Here is a 27904-nt window from a genome sequence, read left to right on the forward strand (position 1 = left end):
ATATGGGTTGATACTATGCAAGCCCTACAGTAGTACTATTGGGGTGTGCGTATATTAGGTGATCCGGGTGGGTGCGTAAACAGTCTCAGGATAAGAGCTGCTGGTTTGCATCCAAGATCTTTGTGACACAGATGGAGATAACGGGAAGCACGGAGATTACAGCCTGTACTCACGGACGTGGGGCACCTGACTCGAGATCCTCTCAGCTGGGTTTTCCTTGAGATCTTACAGGAACTAACCCAAGATCCCCAAATGAACTCAGGAAAGCAGTTCCTGCACTGTGCAGCTTTGCAAACCGAATCCTAGTGTCCGCTGCAGTTTGGGGTTGTCTGTTTCAGTTCAGTGCTTCATTCTCTATAGCATACAAGGAATATTCTAACAGAAACAGGAGAAAGGACTATTTCATAATGCTGAATTATTTGTGGGTCTCTTCCCTGAAAAGGCATCAGGCTTCTGTAATGCTGCTCTGCAAATGACAAGATGCGCACAAGGGTGATGTAGTTCACCCCTGAATAAGTGCCGTTGTGTCAGATTTACCCCAGCCTGAGTTCACATGCTGGACATGGCTCGCTTCCAGTCCATGAGCTCAGTCATTCCCCAGAGGCAGCTATGCCTTTGGACTCGCATGTTAGCTACGTTGTGTTTACATGACAGAGGGACTTGAAGGTGCTGTGATCTCATCCTGTCTGCTCCCTGCACACCTGTCCCCATGCCAAAGCGGAGCCTGCCATCCTTTCCTCCACTAAACGCACAAGCTTTTCTTTAGAGTATTCTGAACTCAGAGCAGTACCTCCCTTTCTGCCATGACTTACAGATCTCTTAAGGTATTTACTAGTGATGTTTTTCCATCTATGCATGTAAGAGCTGGCAGTTTCTTCACCCTGTCTCTCTCACGTTCCTTGGTTTCAATTCTGACCATGTGTGCTGTTCTGGATACTCTGAGTCACCAAAGATGAATGACTAATAATGAGCCATGTGCCATGCTATCCCTTTCACATCTTTTTCCAGCATTTTTGAGGTGACTAGGAGCAGGCAGCTGTGTAGAGAACTCAGATTTCTCCCAGTCATTGACCATCTGGGGAAATCCAGACATTACTGTGCTGCACTCCAAAGTGGGGTAGAAGAGGCTCAGTTAGTGGGCTACAAAGCATCAGCATTAACACTAAATATTTGTGGTGTGTCTTCCACCCAATCCTTGAACACAAGCCCAGCACTGAAAAACTGGAAGGGATGTACAAAAGGGGCTAATACCATATACCAGATATCAAAATGATTTTAGCAGTCATCCAAACCTCATCCAGAAAGGTTCATCCTCGTCTGAATGCTGAGTCGTTCCTCAGGGGCTAAGAGAGGCTTCCAACGTGGTGCAGAAAAAGGGAGAAGGAAGTAACAGCAATGAAATTGCTGAGCTTACTCTCCCCTCACTGAGATGGTGTGGTAATGCAAGTACCTTCCCAGGTGCTGAACCTGATTGCCCCAGGAGAGATGTCCTCTCAGGAGATCTCATGGATATGGGCACCATATGGAAGGCGAGAAAAGGAATTAAATAAAAGATGAGGCAAGAGGTGGAAAAAGGTCCTTGTATTTAATGAGCTGCCAGGAATTGTAATTGATGTCACAGCAGTTTAATTTACACTGAGGCCATCTGAGCTTCCCTATGACATGGAAATGGGGACAGACAAGGGCTCCTCTCTGGCTTCTTTTGGCTCTCTTTGCTTTTTAATATCGAGACTAAGCAATGCAGAATGGTCACAACTGCCTACCCTGTCAGCAAGCGGTGACTTGTGCCAGCACCAGCTGCTGTCATTGTGCCTGACCCAAGAGCTCACACAGGAGGAAACCTCCTATACTTGCCTTCCCCTGGAGTGTCTCCTCTGCCTTCTCCTTCCAGACTGCCCTGGGGTTGCTCTGGAGTGTTTAAAAGGATAGGGAAGTGCCACAGTCTGAGTAGCTCAGTGAATGATGTTGCAATATGTCATTTTTCCCCTGCTTGCGACCTAAGCTACCACATTCTTCTTTATTACTATTACTTATTTTTTAAAAATATGGAAAACATTTGCACAGGCCTGGTCTGGAAGTTGACAGTTCCCTCTTTCTGCTGTATTGTAATGACCATAGAGGGCTAACACCGTCTCAGGAAATGCAGTCCTGAGATAGACGTGGGTTTAGGAAAGCCAGGAGAAGAGCTGAGTGCAACAGTAGACAGTCTCACTTAATAACTTGTTTGAGCCCCAACCTCTTTGCAGGTGCCAACAGCCATACTACAGAGCCCAAGAGAGCTTTCTAAGGATGCAATGAACCAAGTGCCTGGCATGCACAGCTGTGGAAGGGGCGATGGGCATCACCGGTACTAACAGCAAAACCCAGATTCTGCCATCTGGCTTTCCTTCAATAACTCTTCATGTCAAACACTCCTCCGTGCATTCACTCGAAGAAACAAACACCTACAAGCCATTGCTGAGGTAGACTGGAAAATACAGGACAGGGAGAGACTACTGTAGCAGCACTAGATTTAACAGCAGCCATCTGGGGGCTTTTGAAACAGACAGTGACCTACAGATTGACAGACTGGATCACACCTCAGCTCCATCCAGCTCAGTACCCTGTCTCCAACAGTTGCCATTACAAAATGCATACGAAGAAAGTGTGAAAATCCTGCAGCAAGCAGATGGTGGATGGTTGCTATTCCTACCCCTTTTCCTCCCTGGAATCCCGGTCTCTTACTGGTTTAAGAATGAAAGCTCAGGGTTTGGGGGGAATGAAAGCCAGTTTGGGAGAGGATATCCACAAATGAGAAAATAGCTAGGGTTGTAAGCAGCCTTTCGGTTCTGTGGGGCTCTAGTCCATGGCTCTGTTTACTGCTTGTAAGAGAATTAGTGGTAACAAACCTGGATTACAGGATTTTTCTAACATCCTCTTGAATTTTGTTAAGGATGGTGGAGTCTGAATCGCACTCCATAAAAAAAAAAAAAAAAAAAAAAAGCATTCAACTAAAGTAACAGACAGTGTAGAAAAAGAAACACCTCTGAGCTGTTCTGTTCCAAAAGAGAGGGAGCCTATTAGAGAGTATAGACTACTGATTCTATTGGTTCTGGGAAGCTCTTTAATCACCTCTCTCCCTAAACATGAGGCAAAACTATCACACAAATATTTTGGCTTGAAATTAAGACAACCAAACCAGTGGTCTGTATCCCCAGCTTGTAACGATTTCTCGTGGTCTTTATTTCTCATCATGCCTTGAGAAACCAGGCTGGAAAGTGAGCTTTAAACAAGTACTTGCAGTATTCTACATTTTGGAGAGTACACTAGACAAATCTGCACATTTTTCACGAGTTTCTGTAGATGCGTGATTTCCACTTTTAGGCATAAACTCCGCAGCATTAACAAACCTCTTTTAAACAGTTCATTATTAAACAGTTCCCAGTTGAAACAGCTGCACAGAATAAGCCATATTGAGGCAAAACTAATAACCACAATCTGGGAACAAAAATGTAAACAAGTAGCTTTTTTAAGCAGCAAAACTAGCAAAAATAAATTATTACTTTTCCTTCTCCGTTTTCGCTGTCTCATGTAGATTCTGTGAGGTCTAATAGAATAAGTTGATTCGCCTTTTCCTCCATATTTGCATTTTTTCTTATCTCCATTCAATATTTTCAGATTTTGTATGAACTTAGTATTTCATGACCAAATTTGGTCAAAATTTGCCAAGAGTTCAAAAGCTTGATTAGGATACAGAGAGAAAGATGCAGGTAATATGATAACAGAAGGTCAATTTTTAATAAATATAGGTTAATGGGGAAACGAACTATGAACGATCACTCTTCATTAGCATGAGATCCCAAGGAAATTTATCAAACATATTTCTGCAGTTTGCTACTGTCCTGTTTCATTGGGAATGCAGTGATAGATGCATATTCTAAGCCTGTACCTTACTTTTGGGTAAAGAAACCTGGTGTGCTGCGGTCAGTGGAAGAGACCAGTCACCCCTGGGTGCTCACCAAAAAATTAAAAGTAGGAAAGAGCTGTGGGACCAGTGCTTCAAAAAGAGTTCCTGAAATGCATGAATGCTCTAAAACAAAGGGAAGAATTTTCTGTCATGGGCAGGGGAATTTCCATTGCCTTGATTTAATCCTTTGCATAAAGAAACAGAAGGCCTACTTGATATGGTGCCTTGGAAGGTAACTACTTAAGAAATCTCTTTTAAGTATCCTTGCTGTACACAGTCACACATCAGAAACATTGCAATGGTCTATTCAGCTGTGACATATTAGATTATTTGTGGCTTTGCAGCATAAAACAGATTCTGTGACTTGTGATGCTTAGCCATCAGCCTTGGACAATCGCCAGCGCGGGTTATTCCATTCTGCTGACCTAAATTCCTCTCATACAGTCAACTGGATGCAGTGCTGTCCTTCACCTCCTGTCCCAAATTGTAGCACAATTCCCGCACATAGAGAGATATTTTACACTGCTCCCCAGAGCTGGTGGTTAAGCCAAAAGTGGTAGGAATTGACCTACTGCGGTTAACAGACAGGAGTCCTAAGTGATTGTGTAAGTCCTGAGATTTCCACCCTAAACCCAGTTCTGCCACTGATTTCCCTTTTGATCTCTTGCAAATTGCTTAAATTCATTCGTCATTTCGTAAAATGGGAGACTGGGCAAATGAGTGTTTGTAAAACCAGATGAAAGCTGACATGAATGTGTGTTCTTTTTATTATGTCATTTATGCAATGTACTGCTTTCTGCAATTTCACACCAGTGCCTCCCCTACCAGGGATGCTGACAAACAGCTCATATGGATACAGTTGTCATTTGCAGATGAGGAGCTCTCACAACTGAATTGGAAGTTACAGGGAAGAAAATCCTGTCTCAAATGCAGTATTCTTTGCTGATAACAGAGAGGAGCTCTGCTGTTTCCATTTCAGACAGCTGATGTCTATTCTGGCAGCTTCATATTATTATAAAATCATTTTAAGAATAAAAATCTGTGGAAAATGGGGCACTGGGTGGAGATGCTCGTGTGCATAACTGTGCCCAGAACATTGCCCACATGCAGCAAAGCTGGCATCAGACTTCTGGGAACCAACTGCCAAGCGTGGGTGGGTAGCGGGTGCACAAAAGCATATTCTGGTGGGCTTCACAAGCTGGATGAGCCGTACAATTCCCATGTGCAAACACCCCTGCTGTCAGCACCAAGCACGTCACCCAGCAAAGCTTCTTCCCTCCCCATCACAGAAGAGCTGACACTTACCCACCTACCTGAATGACACATTTTTTTCAAAAGAGATGAGCATTTCCCCAACACCTCCTGCCAATCAAGTTTAATGGAAGTAGGTTAAACTAAAAAAAGAATTCTGACGCGGTTTTGATAACAAGATTGGGTGACATTTTGTGCTACATCTTGTGTAGCAAGCAGAAAGCCTGCTAGCGTTCACAAATCACTCCTGTCCTAGACACCTGTGGTGGCCCCATTACCTCACCCACACCAGGGCAATCAGGAATAATCCCAGACAGGCTGAGGGAGCACAGGGCTATTTAAGAGATTTCTTTTGGCCCTCTATTGCTTGACACTGTGTAAAGATGTACCACAGGGGGCATGGTACTAAAAAAGTGCCAAGTTAAGATAGCTACTATGGACAGATAACTTAAAAGTAGGTAACTTGAACGATTTGATTTTAAACTGGGTTAAGCAGATAGATACCTGTCTGGAGTCTCTAGCAGGATAAGAGGCTCATTTAACAAGCACGTGGACTGTCTAACACAACATGAGTCAACTAATGAGGGATCAAAGCTTCTGCCCAGGACAGATAAGTTGAGCTCCAGGCAATTAACTTGTGACACTCTTATTGACACATTAAAAATAAACTGGTGTTTTATCTACTCCACACAGACGAAAAAAAATGATCCCACAAAGTTTGTATTTAAAATATAAATATATATCTAGTCTTTCTTTTTAATGGTCCCATAAAGGTCTTGTTTGTTTTCTAAATGTTGTGAATAAGTTTCCTCCCTCCTGTTATCACGGGATCTGAGAGCTGTGCTCTCAATCAAGTGTTGGCTGCGTTATAGAGAGACTAAAAGCCATTAGTCCAAGTGGTCCAATAAGAGGGTGACAGACGCTGTAAAATTAGTAAACACTATAAAGTATGTTCATGGTGAGGGATCCCCTCAGTTTGCTAAGGATGAGAGTCCTTTCACTTATCTAAGCTTTAAAGATTCCCACTGAACTTTCAAGAGACTCCAGCTGCTGCCCGGGAATTACTGATTCAATAAGATACTGCCGATTCAGCTAAGGAGATTCATGTTACAAGGTGTGATTCATAAACACGGTGCATCATCAGGGGGTTTGGAAGATCAATTTTCAACCAATAACATTTTTTCATCATTACTTGCTTCCACTTTTGTACAACTGTTTTTTCTAGTTACATGATTTGTCAAGAAATGAGCACTGTCTGCAAAAAGGCAGTCAGATCCCACAAGCAGGGTCAGATTTCTAGGTCCTGAATGACTGGGAAAATGGTGAGATTGTTGTTCCCTGTTTGAAGGTAGGGAAATAGGCTCTTGTCAGTGTGAAATGGGAAAACAAACAAACAAAAAAGACAAAAAAAAAAATACACCAAGACCTGTGGTCTTCATTCCTCTCCCTAGGACTGACCTGGAGGTTGACCTCAAGGAAACCAGTGAGGCTCTCTAGTCTCAGCCACGTGATCCAGAAACCTCTCCATTTGCCAAGGAACAGCACACAGGTTAACTAACATCTTTCTAGCGGACAGAATGATTTTCTGCATTGCTAGATACTAACATAATGCTGTTACCTCTAACATATCCCTCCTGACATCAAGGAGGGTCCTCAATATGGATGATGGAGATCCGTATTGAGTCTAACAGGAAAAACAGGAGACATACAAATCTCTTTGGCTCCAATTAAGTACTCTGCCTAAAAAAAAAAAAAAAAATGAAATGTGCTTCATACTGAAGTCTTCATAATAAAAATGTGAATTCTTATGACTTTGTGTCTATCTGAATTTGTACAATTGCAAAGCAACTCATGTTGGCATCACTGGGTCAAAAAGACTGAGGCTGTGTGCTTTCCTGACAGTCACGCTCTCTCTCCCACATCAAGCCCCTGCACAGGTTATCAGGTGATCATGGAGAAGAGATTGGAAAAATGGCACCTGGTCTTAAGCATTTTATTCAGTTTAAATCTGCTCTTGTGCTATTTCTTTAGACAAGCTACTGATTGCATTTGCTTTCTCAAACATATAGTTCAGCTGCTACAGCTAACATCAAGCCCAAGAAGAATTTTTATCTAAAATCTTAATTGTGTGTTCTCTGAAAGCTGCATTTTGGTCACACTCTATTTCATATATAGATTTTGGAAAGGCAAAGGCATTTCAGAAACCTGTACAACAGCTTTGGTATTCACAACACAATCTATTACAAACACTGACAGCTATAAAATTTGCTCCCATGCAATTCAATTAAAAATGTTCTCTTTACATGATGCAATACAGCCACAAGCTGCTTTAACTCAATTGCATGTAACAAGGAAGGGTTCCAAAAGCTTTTATCAGTGGACATTTTAATCTCCAGCATCTTCTGTCTTGCTAGCTTCAGGTTATTTGCTTCCCTGTAGTTTGGCCATCGCTGTTGGGTAGCCAGCATAGACTTGTAAGAATACCACTGCATAGTACAGGGCCCTACCTTTGTTCACTACCATTTGAAGGTTAGCAAACAGTATAACCAAGCCTAACAAGGGGAAGAGCTTTTGGGATCCTGTCCTAGCACCTTAACTGAAACAGCAATGGCAATAAAAAAGACTCTCTGAGAACAGTACATAGAAGGAGAATGGGTTGCAATTCCACTATCACAACTAACTGCAAAGCATACTAGCACGGCTTTAGCATCTTTCCACCACCCCCTTTTCCATACCACCTCCCTGCAAGAAGGACTGTGCTTGGGAATTGTACACAGGTCACCTCCCAGGTAGGACAGGCTGCTTTTATTGTTTCCACTTTTCAGAAAACTGCATGCTTGAAAAACAAATCAAACCATCAGTAAAAGTAATTGCCCCAAATCCCTGGGTTTTGCAGTCTGCTGATGGCTCCTGTTTCACTCACAGGTGTAATACTGTCACACAAAGGCTTCCTGCCTGTACATCAGCACCTCCTCGGGGAAAAGGGCCCCCAAATCTACACAAATGTAGTGAGAAGAAACATAAAGATGTCTTACCCACATGGGTGATAACTGTAGTCAGTCGCTGGGTGAGCTCCTGATGTGACATCTCTTCTTCTTTTAACCAAAAAAGCATTTCACACAGGGAACTGCACAGCATCCAAAAAAAGATGCGCCCGGAGTGGGAGGCTGCACACTCACTGCCTCGCTTGCACACAAAGCAAGGACCACTCCCACAGCACGGCCCTTCTAGCTCTCACATCTTCTGCCGGCTGCTCACCTCTTCCAATTTGCTGCCCTCCATGCATGGACCTAGAAAAGCTCCTTCCAAAAGGGGATTTAACCCCCCTTAACAATAGGAAGGGAACGGAGGTGGGAGAACTGAAAAAGGAAAAGGAAAGAGGCGAGCTGATTGCTTATGGCTTTTTTTCTGCCTTCTCCCGCGGATGAGGCAAAGGATAAAAAGACAAACCAGCAGGCAGATACCTTCCTCCAGGGAGACTTTTGGATGGTGATGCTGTGAGTCAGGGAAAAATCCTGGAGGTAGGAATGGCATCAGGAGGAGTGGAGCTGGCAGCAGAGCTGTAACAGCGGCAGCTGCTCTTCCGCGCTCTCCTCACCGGCGTGCCTGGCGGTTGAGAACCACTCACTCGCAGCAGCCTCCGGTGCTGCGCCCCAGCCCCTGGGGCCCAGATGCCCTGCAGGCTGTCCCCAAGTGAAACCTCCCAACGTCCCCCCAAACCCTTCTCCTACCCGCTCCGTCGCCTGACAAACGGGGTTGCCCACATGCGTAGGGTGGGGGGCTGAGGGGGAGCTGATCAGTGGGCCCTGCAGGGGCGGGGTGGCCAGGGGCTTTGTGCACTGCTGCACAGGCAGGGTCCCTGCGCCCTCGGTGTGACTGACCCCACAGGACCCTCTCCAGCTGCCCGTTTACAAGAAGGGTGAATGAATTAGCCCTGGGTGTCAGGCAGGTCTCACCTGTGGTCATGGCCGCTGCCCCAGGGTGCCAGGGAGACAGCTGAGCCTTGCGCTGATGTACTGCTGCTGTAGGACAAACGGCTGCTGAACTCCTGAGAAGCTTTGTCAGCTCTCCTGGCTCCAGTGCCCAGCTAAGATCTGAGAAGAAGAAAAGAGAGGCAGGCAAGAAAGTGAGAAAGGCCAGGACCCACCAGAGACTTGTATGTCTCCATTCCCTCTTTGCACCTCCTCCTTTGAAGTCTACCTGAAGCTCCACACAAGACGTTTCTGGAAACAGGAAAATTTATTACATGCTTAAAACAAACAGAACAGAGAAACATGCAGCTGCCTGCAATATCTGCTCTATTCCCACAGAATGGATCCAGCTCTAATTCCAGATTTCCCCACCCATCTATAGGATTTTGCTTGGGCCCACCTTTCCACACATGCCAAAGAACATGACATCATGTATGTACAAGGTTAGAACTGTACAATATCCCTGTGGGCACATCAGATCTTACAGCACAATCAGTGAGCCAGTCCTGGTGTTGCAAAAGCTTTTATCTAGCTCTATGATGAGAAAATTCCACAAGCAGTTGGCTGACCTACAAGGCAGTCTGAGTATCACTGCTGTTGTCCTTGTTCTTGGATGATTGACCAACCGTACTGAGAGGTTTCTTCCACGCTTCTATTGAGTTAGATAAGAGCAAGTCTGCTTGAAAACAAGTGAGGGGGGGGAAGATGACTTGAGATAGCCACCCACCAGCCAATGTTTTGGCATTACAGCAAGAGCATTTTGTTCTGAGATCATCCTTCTAGCAGAGCCCATCTAGGGAGTAAAGTTCAAATTCTAAAGATTTTGACTAACATTAAAATGATTTCCTCAACAAGGGAAGAGATGCCATCAAGAAAGAAAAGCATAAGCAAAGCAGACTGACAGCCAGCCATAATGTTTGGAGGAGTCTGAAAGATCTGGGATGCTTTATTTTTATTTTCCTCTCACAGGGTCACAGATTGGAGGTAGGAACACAGGACTAGAGAATTCACCACATGTCCAGACACTTGACATACTTTGTTGTTGTTATAGTTTTTCTTGTTTTTCTTTCTTTTTTTTTTTTTCCTGCAGGCAAAGACGCTGTATAATCCCATTCATAAATGAATTAAACTCCATTGAGAAGTGGTGTAGATGTAGATGGTGGTGGAGAGTGGTTTGCTCTCACTACTCCTACAGCAAGGCTGTTCAAGAACATCAAGGATAGCTAGGAACCTTTGTATTATTTCTAGCTAAAATTATTCTCAGCTATTTTAAGACCATATGCTCGTACACCAACATTGTTATTCAGTATCAGTAACTACAGACACAAGTACACTTGCTATTTTAAGATCCTTTTTCTCTTATTATTTCTTCTAGCTATGTTAGCCTGCTTTCCAGTTGTCTGCCATGCCTTCAATAACTTTTAAACCTGTTGATCGATTGCAATGTAATTCTGGAGACAAAAACACGTTCTTGTAGGTTCACTGAAAATTAGCAAGGCATACAAAGCCCAAAAGGGGGAAGGATGTAATGAGGGCTGTCTAATTCTGTTTTGTGGCTATCTTAGGGACTCGCTAGTACATACCAGCCAGTCATCACACTGCAGTCTACAGCCAGCCACAGCAAGGGCTGCTCCTTGCCCAGCTTACGCTGTGGGGTGGGTTACCTGTGCTTCAATCTGAGATGAGGGTGCTGTCATATGACATGAGTTATAATAAACAAAAGGGGGAGATTGAGGTTATTTTGGTGGGAAGGCTTGAGCTACGTGACACAGCCATGGGGTAGTACACTCCACTAGTTTCATCAGTCATGGAATGATTTCTTTACACTACTAAGATCAGTGGGACTGCATTAAAGAAGCCTAGAATATAGGGATCTCCTGGAGATGAGAGAAATGGAAGCCCTGTACCTGTCACTCAAGGAATGACTCAAAGATGCTGAAGCAACTTACTCCATCACTGTGATGGTAACCATTTGTGGTGCTCGGCGTATTTGTGACATTGAGCCGGCACTTTGACTACTACAAATACAAACTTTCCCTCGGTAGGGTAAAAGTCCTTGCTAATATACATGGGGTAGAGGTACAGAGGATTATGATTTACATTTCAGGCATGAGTCTTACAAGAAAGCAGGGCTGGGGGCTGTACAGATACCACAGTTCCACAATTAAAATGATGGCCGACAGGCAACAGCTTGATTTCTCCATAGAGTGAAAGCCTGACAAATCAACAGCCATTTATTAGATCCTGAATGAAACAGCTGAGGCCAAAAGCATTGTAAGCATCTTTAATAAACAGTAAATTGCACACTGCAAACAAAAACTGTTTACAAGATCCCGTGGCCTCTCCAGATGGAAAGGGAAATTCTCACTGCAAAAATCATGGATTAATCTTTCCTTCTTCATCCTATAAAACTATACATCCCTTTCTCTTATCTCTAAAAACCAACTGAGATAGAAAAGCCATTAAAAAATGAGATCCAGCCATGCAACTATCTTCTTCACTTGTATTATTTCCACTTTCCAAGTCCTAAAAAACCCTTATAGGTTCCCCCCTCTCTTAGTTTTTCCGGCAAATTCCCTCCAGAACCACATCACTAACTTCTGGTGTTCAGAGTGCCTCTGAGGACTCCCTCATACCAGAAAAATGGCAAGCTGATGGAATAACAGTAAAGTTTAGCATACCTTTCCCAACTTTTACTTTTGCAAGCAAGCAATACCTTTGCATTATGACTTTTCCTCCCTTAACTTTTATCTATAGACTCTCTGATATCAAAGATTAGGGCTCTGTTACTGACTGGGAAGAACTGGAACACTGTTGGCACAATCAGGTAAGGTAATTATACTGTCACCACTTCTGACTGGTTATGGCAGCACTTCAGATGTGCAGTACAATTCCATTAGAAGAAGAAACGGGTAAATAAGTCCCATACTTCTTTGATGCATACCTACAAAGGCACAAAATCGTGCTGTTTCCTTTCTGTAATATAAATCCTTCAGTAAAGGACAATATCACTCAAGTTTTCTTACTTTTGTTCTTTTTGGAACACTTCAGCCAACAGTGCTCCTGCTTAGCTTTATAGAGGGTCACATTCCTAGTGTTTCACTGTCTGTTCTTGGCTTTTCACTGTCTTCTCAGTCAGCTCCTATGACAAATCTGTGAGTTCTCGGCCAAAACTTGCATGTTCACTTGTTCTCCCACACACAGCTCCCCCAGTAGTGCCTGGGTCCCTGCCTTCACACTTAGCCTCTTGGAGAGGCTTCTGCAAAGCCTGACCTGCTTTGTATCAGATGCTATGTTTCAGCTACTTCACTAGAAAAGGAGCATAGTTGCTTCTAACATCTGTTCTGAAGAGGCTGCTGAAGATGCTAGTTTTAGCAAAGCTCTCTGCTTGTCTCCTTTTCTTCCCTTCTCATCAGAAATCTTTTTCTCAATTGCAGCACTGTTATTCACGGACTCTGAGAGCTTCAGTTTGCATTTGCCTGATTATATTTAATACTCTATTTCTTCATGAATCTCTCTACTTATCTTTGAATCTATTTATATTGTTGACAGCCATGAAGTTTAGTAGCAAGATTCCAATTTAAATATGTGTTGTGTGAAAAAAATACTTTTGATTTTAGGTCTAAAGCCCGATACTTCAATTTCAGGCCTCCGGTTCCTGCACCTTGAGTAGGAATGAATAATTCCCTATTCACAGTCTCCATCTTAGCCATGACTTTCTGTATAGTGATCATATCCCTCAGTCACTCTTTCCTGAGTGGAGCCAAATGTTGTCCTAGTTACTGTGTCTTCATAAAAAAAGCCAATTTGTACCTTTTATCGTTCTTGCCATCCTGCTTTGAACCTTCTCTTCTTTATGCAGCTTGCACAATGAAAATTGCCAATTTCAGTCTGCTCTGCGCTGCTTACGTAATTTTGACAGATGTCTTCTAATGCTGAAAGTTATTAGATAAATGTTTGCTGTTAAAGAAAATCAGTATATAGCTATTTCCATTGCATTCATTTCTTTAAATAATTTCTAGCATCTTTACTCTTTCAAAACAAAGCCTGAGTTTTGGAAAAAGCTGTTGGATAGTGATCCTGAATTTTTAGGATCAGATTAATTCCTAAATTCTCTTATTAGGTAGTTTATTTTAAGGAAGCCACTTGTCCACTTTCAGTGTCATAAGATAAAGAGCCTTAGTGTTAACTGGCTTCAGTTCTAGCCTGATGGATGCATGGACAGGCTTCCAGGGCACCAGGTGGAGTGATTTATAAAGACAGAAGTCCTCCCCCTCATCAGTTATTCTGCCCTGCTTCTCTCCCTAGCCCCTGACATAGTTTTTCAGCCAATGAGCTCTTGAACCTCCATTCTATGGTTGTATACTTGCAAATGTCAGAGTAGGAAGGAATGGGATCAGGCTTCCCATTTAGATCTGTCCACGTTGCCAGAAAACTTCCTTGCCACCCCAATGCACATTCTTCACCTCCCTACCCACCCCACAACACGTTCCTACTCCTACCTCCTGTTTGCCGCAGTAGTAGTGCAATGTATCAGATCATCTCACTGAGCTGATGGATCTACTTGAACCAGTGGTGAAACTAGACCTGAGGTATTTGGCAGATACCACTGCTCAAATGTGGCTGGAGGACCTGGCTAGGATGAGAACGAAGAAAGTTGCTCACAATCAGTATCGTTATTGAGACATCTGCCACTGGGGTATTACAGTTTCTAAATACCAACACATCCTGGGTCTTATGCCTTTATGAATTAAAATAGTCTTAGATAGTTTTTAATACATTTTATAAATAGCATTATAAATGATATGTGTCAACGCTGCTTCTGATTGACTCCCCCCTACTGCTCATCTCTCCTTCTTGAAGTCTGATAAAAAAGTTGTCAAATCCTCCAAACATGTTTCTGTCACACTTCAAGAGGAAAAACAAACAAACAAACAAAAATAAATATTTTTAAAGCTTTTTAATAGCTGTCTGACTTTTTATAGATACACAATTATGTTAAAGTGCTTTAAAGAACAAATTCACCATGCATCAGGTGATTAGCATTTTAAAGCTAAACTAGTCTTTAGACAGTTTAGCTAGACTGTAGACAGTTTCAGTGGGCCACATTTGAGGGGCACAGATGAGTCTCACAAGTAAAACTCTATACCATGGGAAAGCCTGGAGACAAGCAAATGAGAGGACATCATAACCATTTGAGATTGATCTGTTGCACCTTTAGACCATAGATGAATGCAGAATTGAGAATGCGTAATTTTCAGTCCTTGTATCTATACAACGGAGGGAGAGAAAAACAGCAAGAGAAAGTGATAGAGTAGCTTGGGATCACTTATTTCCTTCTGGATTTTTTTGCTTTTGTTAAGGTAATGAAATAAAAAGTTCTGTTATTAAGTTATGTTAATATAGCAGACAAGAACTTCCTTCGCAGAACTGAACCTGAGGCTCAGACACAGTTGATAACATCCTCAAGTGCTAGAGACATTTGAAGTGGCCCCATTAAGGAGAGGACAGAATAACCACAAAATGGAATGAAACCTCAAAAACAATACTTTACACAGTTTCAGAAAGAAAACTTATCAGTTCTAGCTGCTTATACATCCTTACCATTTCCAAGTCACCAGTATTTGGAAGTATCAAATATAATCAGAGCCGGAAAAAACAGCATTGTATTTTCGTCAGGATCAGGCCAACTTCAGGAGTTGTGTGTATGGGCATCTCTTGCTGCCAAGGCATTTTCATGTTTCAGTAATAGAATTCTAGATGAAAGGAAACAGCTTATTTAAATTGCCCAAACAAGGATTACAGGCTTGTCTTGCCAGCAGAATGATGCATTTCCAGCTTCGATTCTTTCCTGCATCCCCTTTTCCAAAGCCTGTTCATCTGTTGCCATAGAGACCATTTCCAGCCCACTCTGCCCCTGCACAGGTTCTGTTCTGCACGGTGCCTGCTGTGGCTGCCCAGGCCACTCTGGCCGTGCCTTGTGCTCAGGAGCAGCCAAGGGGAATCAGTAAAGCAGCACACCTGCAAGCACCCAGCATGCAGCTGCAGGGAACATAACTGATTTAATTTTTACACACAGAACGGGTACGTAGTGGGAGGACAAGATGAACATGTGGGCGTGCATCGTGACTGCCAAATCTGCTGGGATGCTTCTGAGTCCTTTAGAGGGAACACATCAATCACATCCATCATTTTTTAATCCTTTTTTTTAAAAAAAAAAATATTTTTCCCTGTAATGCAGATTATTCGTAATAATGGGAAATCAAAAAGGATCCCCTTTGGCCTAACTGGTAACTTTTACACATACAACCCCTGCATTTGTACACCTGGGGGAGCTGCTCTCATGGCAACAGGAGACGGGGAAGGCTTGAGCAGTGCAGGCCGTACAGCCACGGAGGGCGGCTGGCACAGGGCGGGCTGAGGCACAGCCCTGGGCTCGCTTCCAGAGACCTCCCTCAGGCCGCCCCTCAGCCCCCCGGAGCCAGGCACCAGCTCTCGCATCCCGACAGAAGAGGCCCTCCTCCGCCAACTTTCGGCGCGGCGCCGATTGCTTTTGCTTTGTTCCTTTATTTCTGTTGAGGGAGCTGCAATCGGAAGGACCGCCCAGAAGGCGCCGGCCGCCCGCCCCTCCCCGGGGGCCGCCTTGAAAGGAGGTGCCAAGATGGCGCCCGGAGCTGCCAAGATGGCGCCCGGACCTTCCCTCATCGGAGCACGCGCGGCGCTGCCGGCGGGCGGCGCCTGGCTGCGAGACGTGACGTCAGGGCCCGCCTGCGGCGCGGGCTCTGTGATTGGCCGTGGGCGGGAGGAACGGGCGGCTTGGCGGGAAGCGGCCGAGAGGGGCTTGCGGGACGGCGGTGACGTCACGCGCTCGGCTGAGCCGCGGCGGGGCCGAACGGAGCCGAGCGGGGCCGAAGAGAGCCGAGCGGAGCCGGAGCCATGCAGGCCTTCCTGAAGGGCCCCTCCGCCATCAGCACCAAGCCCCCGGCCGCCAGGGAGAGGGGCGCGGCGGGGAGCGGCGGCGAGGGCAAGAAGCCCCGGCCCGTGCCCTGGGTGGAGAAATAGTAAGGGGCGGGGGGGTACCCGGTGTGACGGCCCTCTGACAGCCGGGCTGAGGCGCCTCAAGGGCTCTCTCTCCTCAGGAGAAGGCTTTTGGGCTCGCAAAGTGACGAAACGTTGCTCCAAAATACTTTTGGGCTTCTAAAAATAACCTCGGGCCGCTGCTTCCATTAGGAAGCCGTTTGTCTCTTCCTGAGAAACCGCTTCAGGGAGGCAGGGCAGAGGCACCGGGTGGGTTTCCTGTCAGGGATTTTGGCCCCAGCTGCAGCGTTTGCTGTAATTCTTTGGTGCCAGTGTCATCGGAAAGGGAAATGGTTGTTTTGTGTGCTTTTTTCCTCCATTCCATTTTTTCTTTCCATTACATAACGAATTGCATTTCGTGTCTTTGTATTCAGTCGCCCCAAGAACGTGGATGAAGTCGCCTTCCAGGATGAAGTCGTCGCTGTGCTGAAAAAGTCTTTGGAAGGCGCCGATGTGAGTGTGGTGATAACGGCTGCCACAGCATAGAAACGAGCCAGTGCTGAGGAAAACTGCCTGCCTTTCTCTAGCGTGGCAATGATAATGTTTCCAGACTAGCTAAGTGACTTCCTGGTATTGTGTTGGGAGCAGTGTCATATTTCAGATGTTCCCAGTCTCCAAGTCTCACTGTAAAGTTGTCAGCTGTATGATGCACTTTGGAATTTTTCTGCAATAGCTTAATTGGAAAACATCCTGTAAATAATTTTGAGTCTGAAGGCGCCTTTATTTTCTAGACACTGTTATTCAGCCAGTACTTCAGACATTCCTGATGAAGAGTAGAGGGGAAAACTTTCTTTTATTGAAAAGGGATTGACTTTTCCTAAACGGTAATTTAGGAATGACTGGCAGGACTGACAGGAATTCTAGTGACATACCAGTGCTTCTATGAAACTGCTTAAAATGCTTTTTTCAAGTCTGGAGAATTCCTTCCTTTTATATGTGCTGAGACTTCTTTAGCTTCCATGTTTCACCTAGGAAGGTCATTATTGTGCTCCAAAAGATGTTCCTGTTTACATAGACAGCTAAAGCCAGCTGAAGTGGTTGGTAAGGATGTTCCAAAAATGACATTTGTGACAGGGATATCTGGTCACTGAGAGCTATAAAGAACAATTTGGAGTTTTCAGAGTTCTATGGAGGAAGCCTTTAACTTGTATTGTATTCTGATGCACAATATGCATTTGTAGTCTCTGGTATTCAAAACTTTTATCTTGAGACGATTTGCTCTGCAATTCTGGTTTGACTAGCTTGAGACTATTTGATCCAAAAATGTTCGTTTAATCAGAACGTGCAAAGGCTTAAGTACTTTGTGTTTGAGTGTAGGGAGCTAAAGTGAGCTGCTATGACAAAACTGGGGAAGGCTTGTATGATTTGTTTAGTTCATGCCTCCAGATTTAATTTACTTCAGGAATGTTGTTGTAATGTGACCTTGTCACATCATATTGTATTGTTAGAAATACTGGTTTCAGCAGCAACACTTCTGTGTTTTAATATTTGTAATTCTGGTAATTAGTAAGGAACTATTAACAGCTAAGGAGAACTGAGGTGCTCCCACCTACGCTGTCTGGACATATCAGTCTTGTACCATCAGTTAGGTGATGGGTTGTCAGGTTCTATTTTGAGCAGCAGCTATTTAAAACCCTGCAGCTTCTGGGTCAGCCGTGTTTCTCAGATGATGGGCCTTGTGCAGTTGTGCTGACTTTTGCCTCCTGAGTTGAATCTAAAAATTGTAACTACAATCTACAAATTGTAACTTGTCTGTAAGGTGGTTACAGGCTTTGTATTTTACTATAGCTACCCAAACTCTGCAAGTTATTTAAGAACAAAATCATGCAAGTAGTTCAAAATATTTGATGCTTTTAAAATGTAGATATTTTTGTTAGTTCTTGAAAGAACTCATTCTGTCAAAGGCAAAAGTGTAGTTTAAGGAATGGAGTGCCTGGCACTTGTTTGAGGAGTTCTCACTGACTTTGGAGATCTGTTGAGATCAAAGAAACAGCTGTGACAAAGTACATGATGCAAACTTACAGCATTATTTAAACCTTATTGTTGGAACTGGAGAGGCAGTTCTATGCTAAGTTACTTCTAAGTATTTGTGAGCCTTGGTTTGGGAGCTTATAAATAGGGCAAGTCTTCTAAAAATCACGATGTATCTCTCTTATAAATGGGAAAGACCAGAGTCCGGGTGATTTTGAAATGGAGAAATTGATTTCTGCCTGCCAGGACTGTTGATTTAACGTTGCTTTTTGCAAAGAAACTGACATGTTATAGTATTCTTTAGTTTTCAGTTACTTGATTATATCTTACTGAGAAGAGAGTTAGGGGTAGGGTTATGATTCCGATTTATATCCTCACTTCTAATGAAACTTCTAGAAAATGACTTGGAGTTTACGCTATATGTAGTAACTGCCATATATAGGGTGATGCCTGCAGGTATCCTGCTTACCCATTTTTTCAGGCTTGCTGGGGGTAACAGATCAGGTTACAGTCTGTTAAAAATACTGCCTCAGAGTTACATGAAGGATTAGGTTGTGCTCGTTGAAAAAGCAGTGTAAATACCGGTGATAACTTCAGCGAGAAGTGAGCATAAAAGGGGTTGAAACAGGAAACAGTAGAAAAGTATGGATTTAATGAAATTAGGAAGCATAGATTCTTATTAAAGCTTCTTACCTGCTAACGCATGCTTTGTGATTTAGCACAGAGGCGCGAAATTAGGAGTGTTGCAAACACACAGCTCCACAAAACGTCTACTCTTACAGTATGCTAACCTAACATAGTTGATGAATTATCAGCTGTCATTCAGTAAGCACTTCTTCACAGAAATCCCTAAAAAGACACAGGGAGGCAATAATGTTGTGGTGTCTAAACTTGGAAAAAACCTTGTGTTAATATTGGATACTGTTTACATATTAACCAGGGAACTGAGTAACAAATGATCAGCAGATAGAGAGGGCAAAACTTGAAATGGTTTTACTTACTATAAAATATTGAAATTCTACTACTCATACTTTTCCAGTGCCTACACAGTTGCATCTGTTCTGTGTCTTATCTTAGTTGCTAAAATGGAATACTGTTGCCAAAAAGGTCTGTCTTTTTTATTTTCTGACTGTGGATCATGTACTCCTGTAGTTCTTGCTGCTCTTTAGATACCTTTGGTTTTGCTGTTCTGATTCTGTCTATATGGCTTGCTATATTCAGCATAAAATTCTTTAATCTAATTTTAGTTGACTCTTTAAAAGTAGAACGTTTATTAAGGGCTGAAAATAAATCAGACAGAGAGGCTTGTCTTTTTACTGTTGTTTGGAGGGGACTTGTGGATTCTTGTTCTAAGAATGTAGAACTGGAACATCTACTGTCAAAGGCAGCTGTTCTAAAATGCAACTGGCTAAGTGATAAGAGGGACTACTTGGAACACTAGTATAGAAAGTTATCACTCTTATGCTTCTTGTTTTCATCCAAATTTTAGTTGTGGCTAATTTGCAGAAATTTGGTTTTATGCCAACTTAGTTCTGTGTCCCTGTTGTTGCACTGGCATATTTATGGAGATCAGTGATGTTCCCTCTCAGCTCTTGTTTTGCTGAGCTAACTTTTTTTTTTTTAAAGTAATTTCTTATAAATAAGCCCTCCATTCCTGTAATCACCTTTTCCAATTTAGATTTATCATCCTTGACTGAGGATGACCTGAACTGTATGTGGCTTTCTAGGTGGAGTCTTGCTAGCCCCTTGTTAGTATTAATAATTGTGCATTTGTGTTGAAAGTGAACATCTTAGGACCGCTGTGTTACAGTGGTCAGGAACACAGGAACAGTTCCCTGACTGACAGACAAAACTAAGTCAGCTTTTATTGTACTTCCAGCTGATGAATTCCAGACATCTAGCAGATACTTATATTCAATTATCTCTCAAATTGTGAGCTTTTATGCTTTGTGCTTTTAACTGTTATCCTATAATTCTTACTGCAGTCTTTGCTGTGCTTCTTCATCTACCTGTGTTGGTATGTTTTGATAATGCATTCCTGTTTTTCGTGCTAAGGTTATTAATGAAAATATTTGAAAGACCAGTTAACGTAATCTCTTTGAGAAATGCCACTGGTTTCCTCCTTTGAAAAATTCTTGGGTGGATATAGAAAACTCTTTGCTGGTGCTATGCATTCCTGTCAGGTTTTGCAAGCATCTCTATGATTACTCTTAGGATATGTCTGTGTTGCGATCGCTGCAATATTGCGCTGACATTCACAAGCTACCTTGTACTTACTGCAGTGGAGTTAAGGCAGCAGAGAATTCTCTGAATGGCATTCAAAGGCAGAGCTGAGAAGGTATGAGGTAGTTAACCTATGACAAATTTTATTGCAGCTGCACTGCTGGTAGTATGCTGACTGTCTGAAGGGCATCACTGGATAAATTTGCATGTCACTGCAGTCATATCTATAACAGTAAGCTCTGTAGGCTTTAGTAATATTGGACTTGACCTGGAGGCAATATATCAAAATAAAATATGACTTGGAAGTGTCTATTTTGATAGAAGGTGTGATGGTGCCACCAAATAACAGCTTGTTCGTGCAGTCTTATAAACAGCAACTGTTTATCCTCCTTTAGAGCACCATGTGCAGTGACCTAGAATTTGATATTGTTTTGCAGGAGGAGTATATAGTTTCTATCGGGTGCTCAGATTTTCAGTAGGTTTTCCTGTTTTGTGTTGTGTTTTTTTTTTGCGTTTGTTTTTTAATGCTGCCTTGCTGTTCCAGCTTCCCAATCTGTTGTTCTATGGCCCACCTGGAACTGGAAAGACTTCCACTATTTTAGCAGCTGCTAGAGAACTCTATGGGTAAGCTGGAATTGAATTGCTTTGATATAAGCAACTATCATGTGTCTTCTAGTCGTGTGCCTCTGGTTGTTGCCTGTTTTATGTAGCTTCTGGAAACTTTCTCATACTTTTAAATTTTTGTTCAGGAGTTGCTTCATGTTCTAGTTCAGCTCTAAAATGAGATATCTTTCTTGTTTGTCCCTCATAAATCACTGATTGCTGTTACCAACAACACTTCCTTGAGGCTAGCAGCCATGTAACCCTGTGTCTCTTTAACTATGTGTTCCTAGCAGAAAAGAGCATGAAAAGAAATGGCTTGCACGTGCCTTACTGAACTTTGTAAAGGATTTCCAATTTTGATACTATATTCAGTAAGCTGTTGGCTAAACACAGATCTTGAGGCACTTCACAAAATGTCTGTCATAATCTTTCTGTTACGCACCATTGAGTAATATCAGACTAAAATTTAGTATGCGTTATAGTTCTTATGAACTCTGCGTACATTCACCAACTGAATTCTAACATCTGCGTGGTTTTGAGTAGTGCTTTCAGAGTAGGCAATAAGCAAAAAATGGATGAGAAGGTGGTTTGATGGTGTGATCTTATCTAATATTGGCTCTGGTACCTTTTCCCTTCCGTGTCTTTAATATTTGTCTCATGTTGTTTTTTGGAGAGGATAACTTCTAGACAACTCCATGTTGTGTGTCCATCTGAATTCTAAGAATTTAAATTCCCCTGTATTTAATTTTTATTTTTAAATCAGAGGTGCTGCTAAATACTACCTGTATTATATTTTTTAGATATTTACTTTCTGGTAGTATTGCAGTGGCAGACCACTGCCAGTTACCATATCTGGGGATTTAACTGTTTTCTCTACATTGCTAACAGCATGTAAGTAGAAGGACACATTATGTAGTGCTCTGAGCTTACAAACCCAGCTTCCTACTTTTTCCTTGTAACAAGTATAATTTTATGCTTTGTTGTTTTCTTCAGTGTGGGAGTCAATTGTAGAAATAGCTAGTGGAAATTCATACCTAACATATAATTATCTCAGCTGTATTTTAACAAATATGTTTTTCAGTAATGCTAGCAAAAATAATACCTGCAGTTCAGACAGGCCCTCTGGTCTATACACTTTGTAACATACCATTACAAGCATTAACAGCTAATATGTTGTAATAATGATTTTGCAGTCCTGAATTATTCCGACAAAGAGTCCTTGAGTTAAATGCCTCCGATGAGCGTGGAATACAAGTGATCCGGGAAAAAGTGAAGGCTTTTGCTCAGCTAACAGCATCTGGAAGTCGTTCAGAGTAAGTGCTGAATCCAGGCTGAATCTGTTGGATGGACTGACTTGCTTAGGACAAAGTATGTGATTATAAAATTAACCTAAATAATAAAAATTCTAATACAAAAGATGGGTCAGCACTGGTCTGAAGTTTGTAACAAATGCAATACTTTGGCTAGGCTTTGAGTTCATGTCGTTTCATATTGAGAGTTTGAATAACTTTTACTAGTGCTGTTAATGTTATACAAGCAAACAAGGGGAGAAAAAAAGTAAGACTGAGCCTTCTGGACTTACAGATATTTGTTGTCTTTGCAAAGGTTGCCTGACTACCACAGGAAACTTTATTTGGGTAAATTGTGGAAGTTACTTCTCTTCTACCTCTAGTTCCGTGGAATCATCGAATGGTTTGGGTTGGAAGGGACCTTAAAGATCACGTAGTTCCAGTCCCCTGCCATGGGCAGGGACACCTACCACTAGACCAGGTTGCAGCTGAGGTTGCTCAATTTGCATCTCATGCAAGGTGCTAGCTTATAAGATGCTGAAAAGAGTCTGGTATTAGGTGAGAAGCCCTGTAAAAGGGAAGTTGTGTGTATGTGGTAAAAAATGGATTGAGGAAAGTATCAAGAAGAAACTGCATGCCAGGACTACATGGCAAGAGATGGTCTTGTGTCCTGAAATTAGGCTGTTGTAATGTTCTTTGAAGTTCAGGTAACCAGGAAGCCTGAAAAAAAAGAAGTGCTGTGTTAGTTATTAGAAGAAACTTAAAGCATGAGTACATATTTTAGGGGAATTCTGCAGTGTTCAAGTACCAGTCTTTCTATGGGAACTCAGTTTGCCTCCCCTGCCCTTTACAAATCCTTGTCTTATAACTAAAAATAATCAAAAAGAATTGAATGTTTGATTTTGTTCTATTTGTTGTGTATAAATATTGAGTAAAATGTGACTCACCATTTGCAGTGATATTTTTAACTTGATCTAAAGAACACATGTCTCCTTGTCTTTCAGTGGTAAAGCTTGTCCTCCTTTTAAGATTGTAATCCTGGATGAAGCAGACTCTATGACTTCAGCAGCCCAGGCAGCCTTAAGACGCACAATGGAAAAAGAATCTAAAACAACACGTTTCTGCCTTATTTGTAACTACATCAGCAGGTATGTGAGGAACCTGTTACTTTTTTGGACTTGTTGCTCTTCCTGTTCACAATACTTCTTTTTATTTCGTTTAGGTTTCAACTTTTGGGTTTTAGTGTTGAAGTCTTAAGGTTATGTTACTCTTGCGTATTACGATAGCTTCATCTGTATGAATGTGGCTGTGTAATCATTTGGCAAGCACTTATTTTTCTTTCTTTCAGAATAATTGAACCTTTAACGTCTCGATGCTCCAAATTCCGCTTCAAACCTTTGTCAGACAAAATCCAGCAGCAGCGGCTATTGGATGTTTCTGAGAAGGAAAATGTGAAAATCAGTAGTGAGGTACCTTAGTGCTTGCCAAGTAATTTTATTGCTTAATCCGGTACATAATTGCATTGCAGTGAAAGGGACTAAGTCAGCATACTTCTCCAGACTTTTCAATTGCACTATGTACAGTATATAAAATCATTTGCGTATTATTCTCCTTAACACAGGTGAGGATGAAATTGTAAAAGTCTTCCTAAAATCAGAGAAACATCCACCAGAGCAAATTAGAGAATAACTGTAGGGCTTTTTGTTCTGTACTGAGTGTACTTGCATTAAGTCAGTATTTCATTCTGAAATTGCCAGCACATATTTTGCAGCACTTGCAACTTTATATAATTCATAATGTATACCGTGCTTATTCTCCCTGGATTACATTTCCAGCTGCCCAAGATTTGTTTATCATGATGGGGTTTTAAGGCTGGTAGACGTGTTATGACAAAATAGGTATGCTATTAGATAATTCTTATTCCTTTGTATTGCTTAAGTGGAAAAGAAAGTTCAGAACTTGTACTTTAGCATGTAAAAAGAGGCTGAGATAGAACTAGGTGTAAGTTACTCCACTGAATATATCTTTGCCCCCATCTGAATCCATTGCCTCACTTGTCAGAGTAACTCAAAAGCTATGTGGGTAATACAAGTTACCACAGTTACAATACAAATACAAGTGCGGGTAAAATGGTGTGGATCATAGCACAGTTGTGCACTACTGTCCCAAGTCTCATTTCAGCTGTGAGACCAAGTAACTTGAGAACTGTTTGGTGACATATTTGTAATGTGAAATCCTAGTCCTGAGAGCTGTGGTTTGCATTAGACCTGTGGTAGCATTTACATTAGCAGAGAGGTTGCATTGTAACTTGTGCATTGTGCCTAGCTCTGACCATCTGCTTCAGGCATTACCTGATGTTCTCAAATCAGTTTGCTGAGGAAGTTGTACTTCCACTGTTCATTAAGATCCAGTACACACATTGCATTTTCTCACGTTCTCTTTTAGGCAGTCTCTTACCTTGTTAAAGTGTCAGAAGGGGACTTAAGAAAAGCCATCACTTTTCTTCAAAGTGCCACTCGCTTAATGGGAGGGAAGGAGATCACAGAGAACATAGTCACGGAAATTGCTGGGGTAAGTGATGTTATACAGCTTCTCCTGTAATAAGTCTGAAAAGTGTTTGTGTGCTAAGTATAGTTGCTACCTTTATCTACCTTTGGTCAAGGTTTGACTTAAAATAAATGATTTTATGCTTGTTGGCATTGCTAGTAGGGTACTAATACACAGTCTCCCAGGTTTTTAAAGACTGATGGAGCTGAGGAACTGAAAAAGTAAATGGGCGTTAGGGAAGGACACTCTTCCCTTGAAGGTGCTACCGTCACAGCCAATTGTAAGGGTTGAGGGGTTTTCACTTGAATGGAGTGGAAATGGAGGCAATTGCTACTGTCCACGTTTCATAAAGAAGCTTTGAAATCAAGCTGTCCAGACAGTCAACCGACAGGAATGATGATGAGATGGTGAGAATGTCAGCAGTGCTTTCCTGCTCTGAGCTAAATAATGGCATCTGTCAACTTTTTTCTCTTCTGATTTATTGACTGATCTTGTTGCATTGGCTGCTTTTTTTTTTTTTAAATTATGTCCCTGGTGCATCACTGAAGAGAAAATTAATTTGCTGTTTTGCTTAGGCACAACATGGTGCAGAAAGCATTGCCTATTTAAATTAAGTCCTCCGATTAGTGTCCCAAATAAGTGATAGTGAATTTTGATTTGTGAACGTGACTTTGACAATTCACTGTCATTATATAGCTCTTATTTCTATCAACAATGTAAGACAAATGTTAAAGCCTCTTAGTTTTATTTAAAAAAAAATCTGGTCTGTCTTAGATACTTGCTTAAGAGTGGTTGGTTCCCTGTGTAGAGGAATGAAATGCGGATTGACTTCAGTTGTGACTGACTTATAAGTGTACAAAGTTGAAAGTAAGCAATGTAATTTGTTACAGGTCATCCCTAAAGAAACAATGGATGGACTGCTGTCTGCCTGCCAGAGTGGTTCATTTGAGAGACTGGAAACAGTGGCAAAGGTACAGTCCCCTTAGTGCCTCAGCCTGAGAGTTTTTCTAGGTCACTGCCCTGTGGATTGTATGTTACTGCGTTGCAGCTGAGGAACATGTGGCCTCAGGTCAGTTGGGACACCCATTTCAAGAAGCTTGTCTTTCACCAGTTAGTATGCTGCTGATCTTTCCCTTCTGAGGAAGAGTTATGAAAGCTACAAATAAGATTTGCTACCAATGTGACTTTCTCCTGAGCTAAACTGAGGTCACGTGGAGCTGTTAGGCTGAAATAAGCTGAGAATTACTAATGAGACACTTAGCACAGAACATTAAAATTGCATCTTCTGTGGGCAGGACCGGTCTCTGGACTAGTCACCTTTTTAGTTACAGAGACTGTGTTAGATGAGAAGTGTCTGAATAAAGCTGTAATAAGGCGTGGGTGTATCTTGTGCACTAGATTGCGCTTTTTTATTTTCATAAATTTCTGTCTACTTAAATGGCTTCATGGAATACTCTTCCCAATATTTACTGTTACTGGGCACTACTGATTTAAAAAAAAAAAAACAGCTATCTTTAATTGCCACAGTTTTTATTTTATTTAAAAAGTTTGGCCTTGCAGTGCTCTGTATGTCTGTAACTAGTCACTACCAGATGAAGAAGATAAATCAAAGTTGGCTGCACTTTAAAATGTGAAGGCTGTGAAGCTGTGCCATGTGATTCTGTGGATGCTAAGCTTTCCTAATTTTAGAGTGAGATTGGGCAGGTTCATCGGAGGTGGCTAACTGCTTAAAATGTCTCTAGCTAACAAAATCCCTGAGATGTAAATTGTCAGAAGCTGGGAGAATATTGAGGCTAACGTGCTGCCGTGTGGCTGCCATGTTCTCCTGGTCTTTCCTAGGTGGTTGCTTTGGGTCACCGTTGGGCAGGGTGCTGGACTCTGTGGAAAGCACTGACTTGTACTTTAATGCTTAGAGTCCCATAATAGGTTCCAGGACAGTCTTTGGCTCAGACAGAGTTTTTCAGATTGTTTTTCCTCTTTGTGGTGTTTTTGCTGCTGAATTACGTCCCTTTTCGTATACCCTGCCACAGAATCTCATAAATGAAGGGTATGCTGTCGGTCAGCTTGTAAACCAGCTTCATGATATTGTTGTGGAGAGCGACGATTTCAGCGACAAGCAGAAATCTATCATAGTTGAGAAGCTTGCAGTAAGTCTGTAGCTTGAGTTCTCTAATGATTTTACTTTTCCAGTCTCCATGGGTTAATTTTTCTTCTTTCTCTCTCTGTAATTTACTCTGATTTTTCATTCTGAGTATTTCCTGTTGTAAATTTCTGAATTTTTGTTCTGAGAAACTTCCTGAGAAGGAAGCGAAGTCCAGTCAAACTAAATGAATTATTAGCCATATTATTCTAATGATGCTCAAGCAGGTTTGTGGGTGTGCTTTTTTTTTAATGCAAAGGGGGAGGGAAAATTAAGATGGGTGTGTGATGTGGCTGCTGGAGAGGCTGGTGCTGATTAAGTAAACAGCTGGCAGACTGAATTGTGATGTGGTGAGCTGTCTCACCACAAGGGTGAGACAGCTGGCTCCAGCACCAGCATTTTTAAAGGGTTTTAACTTCTCTCCATTTGCAGGAGGTGGACAAATGCCTGGCAGACGGTGCTGATGAATACTTGCAGTTGATGAGTCTCTGTGCCCTTGTGATGCAGCAGCTAACACAGAACACCTAACTCCTCCAGCATGGGCTGGCAGCAGCTTGGAGCTATTTCAGGGGTGGCTGTGCTTCCACTAGCAGGGAAGCATGTACTCTTTTTGTATAGTTTTTGCAATAAAATTACTGCTCAGCAGGTGAAAATGCCTATGCTGGTGTACTTTTTTCATACAAGTTCATAAATGAGACAGGTTTTTAGTCACTTTCTAGTGAAAGTAATTCAGCAGTAGGCATGCTGAAGTACAGTGGTGCTTGGTCAAAGGGGGAGTCTGCCTCACAAGGCCCTTGCAATCACAAGAGTTGAAGCCCCCTATTTAAAAGGGGAAATCCAGGCCCCAAGTGCTGACACACACTCACTCACCCATAAACAAGACATC

General features: G+C 42.3%; 3 protein-coding genes across 3 annotated transcripts in view; 1 reads left to right on the forward strand and 2 right to left on the reverse strand.

Annotated features, from left to right (window-relative positions):
- Window positions 1-8692, reverse strand: part of MCF2L2 (MCF.2 cell line derived transforming sequence-like 2) — a 159789-nt gene extending 151097 nt beyond the window's left edge. Inside the window, exon 1 of the mRNA XM_080604565.1 lies at window positions 8233-8692. Coding sequence (XP_080460691.1) covers window positions 8233-8335 — 103 coding nt within the window. The 5' untranslated portion in view covers window positions 8336-8692. The remainder of the gene's footprint in view (window positions 1-8232) is intronic.
- On the reverse strand, window positions 8364-16103 carry LOC308199859 (uncharacterized protein). Its single transcript, XM_080604633.1, has 6 exons — window positions 15495-16103; window positions 14773-14924; window positions 13671-13800; window positions 12982-13103; window positions 9154-9291; window positions 8364-8803 (listed from the first exon to the last, which is right to left on the reverse strand). The coding sequence occupies exons 1-2, from the start codon at window positions 15871-15873 to the stop codon at window positions 14911-14913; spliced, it is 393 nt and encodes a 130-aa protein (XP_080460759.1). The 5' UTR covers window positions 15874-16103; the 3' UTR covers window positions 8364-8803; window positions 9154-9291; window positions 12982-13103; window positions 13671-13800; window positions 14773-14910.
- On the forward strand, window positions 15961-27675 carry RFC4 (replication factor C subunit 4). The gene is made up of 10 exons (XM_080604615.1): window positions 15961-16229; window positions 16620-16698; window positions 20984-21063; window positions 22236-22355; window positions 23336-23479; window positions 23680-23800; window positions 24777-24902; window positions 25769-25849; window positions 26909-27025; window positions 27451-27675. The coding sequence occupies exons 1-10, from the start codon at window positions 16105-16107 to the stop codon at window positions 27544-27546; spliced, it is 1089 nt and encodes a 362-aa protein (XP_080460741.1). The 5' UTR covers window positions 15961-16104; the 3' UTR covers window positions 27547-27675.
- Window positions 27676-27904: the final 229 nt, after the last annotated feature.

This window comes from Anser brachyrhynchus (assembly GCF_964034855.1).
Source record: "Anser brachyrhynchus genome assembly, chromosome: 9".
NCBI lineage: Eukaryota > Metazoa > Chordata > Aves > Anseriformes > Anatidae > Anser > Anser brachyrhynchus.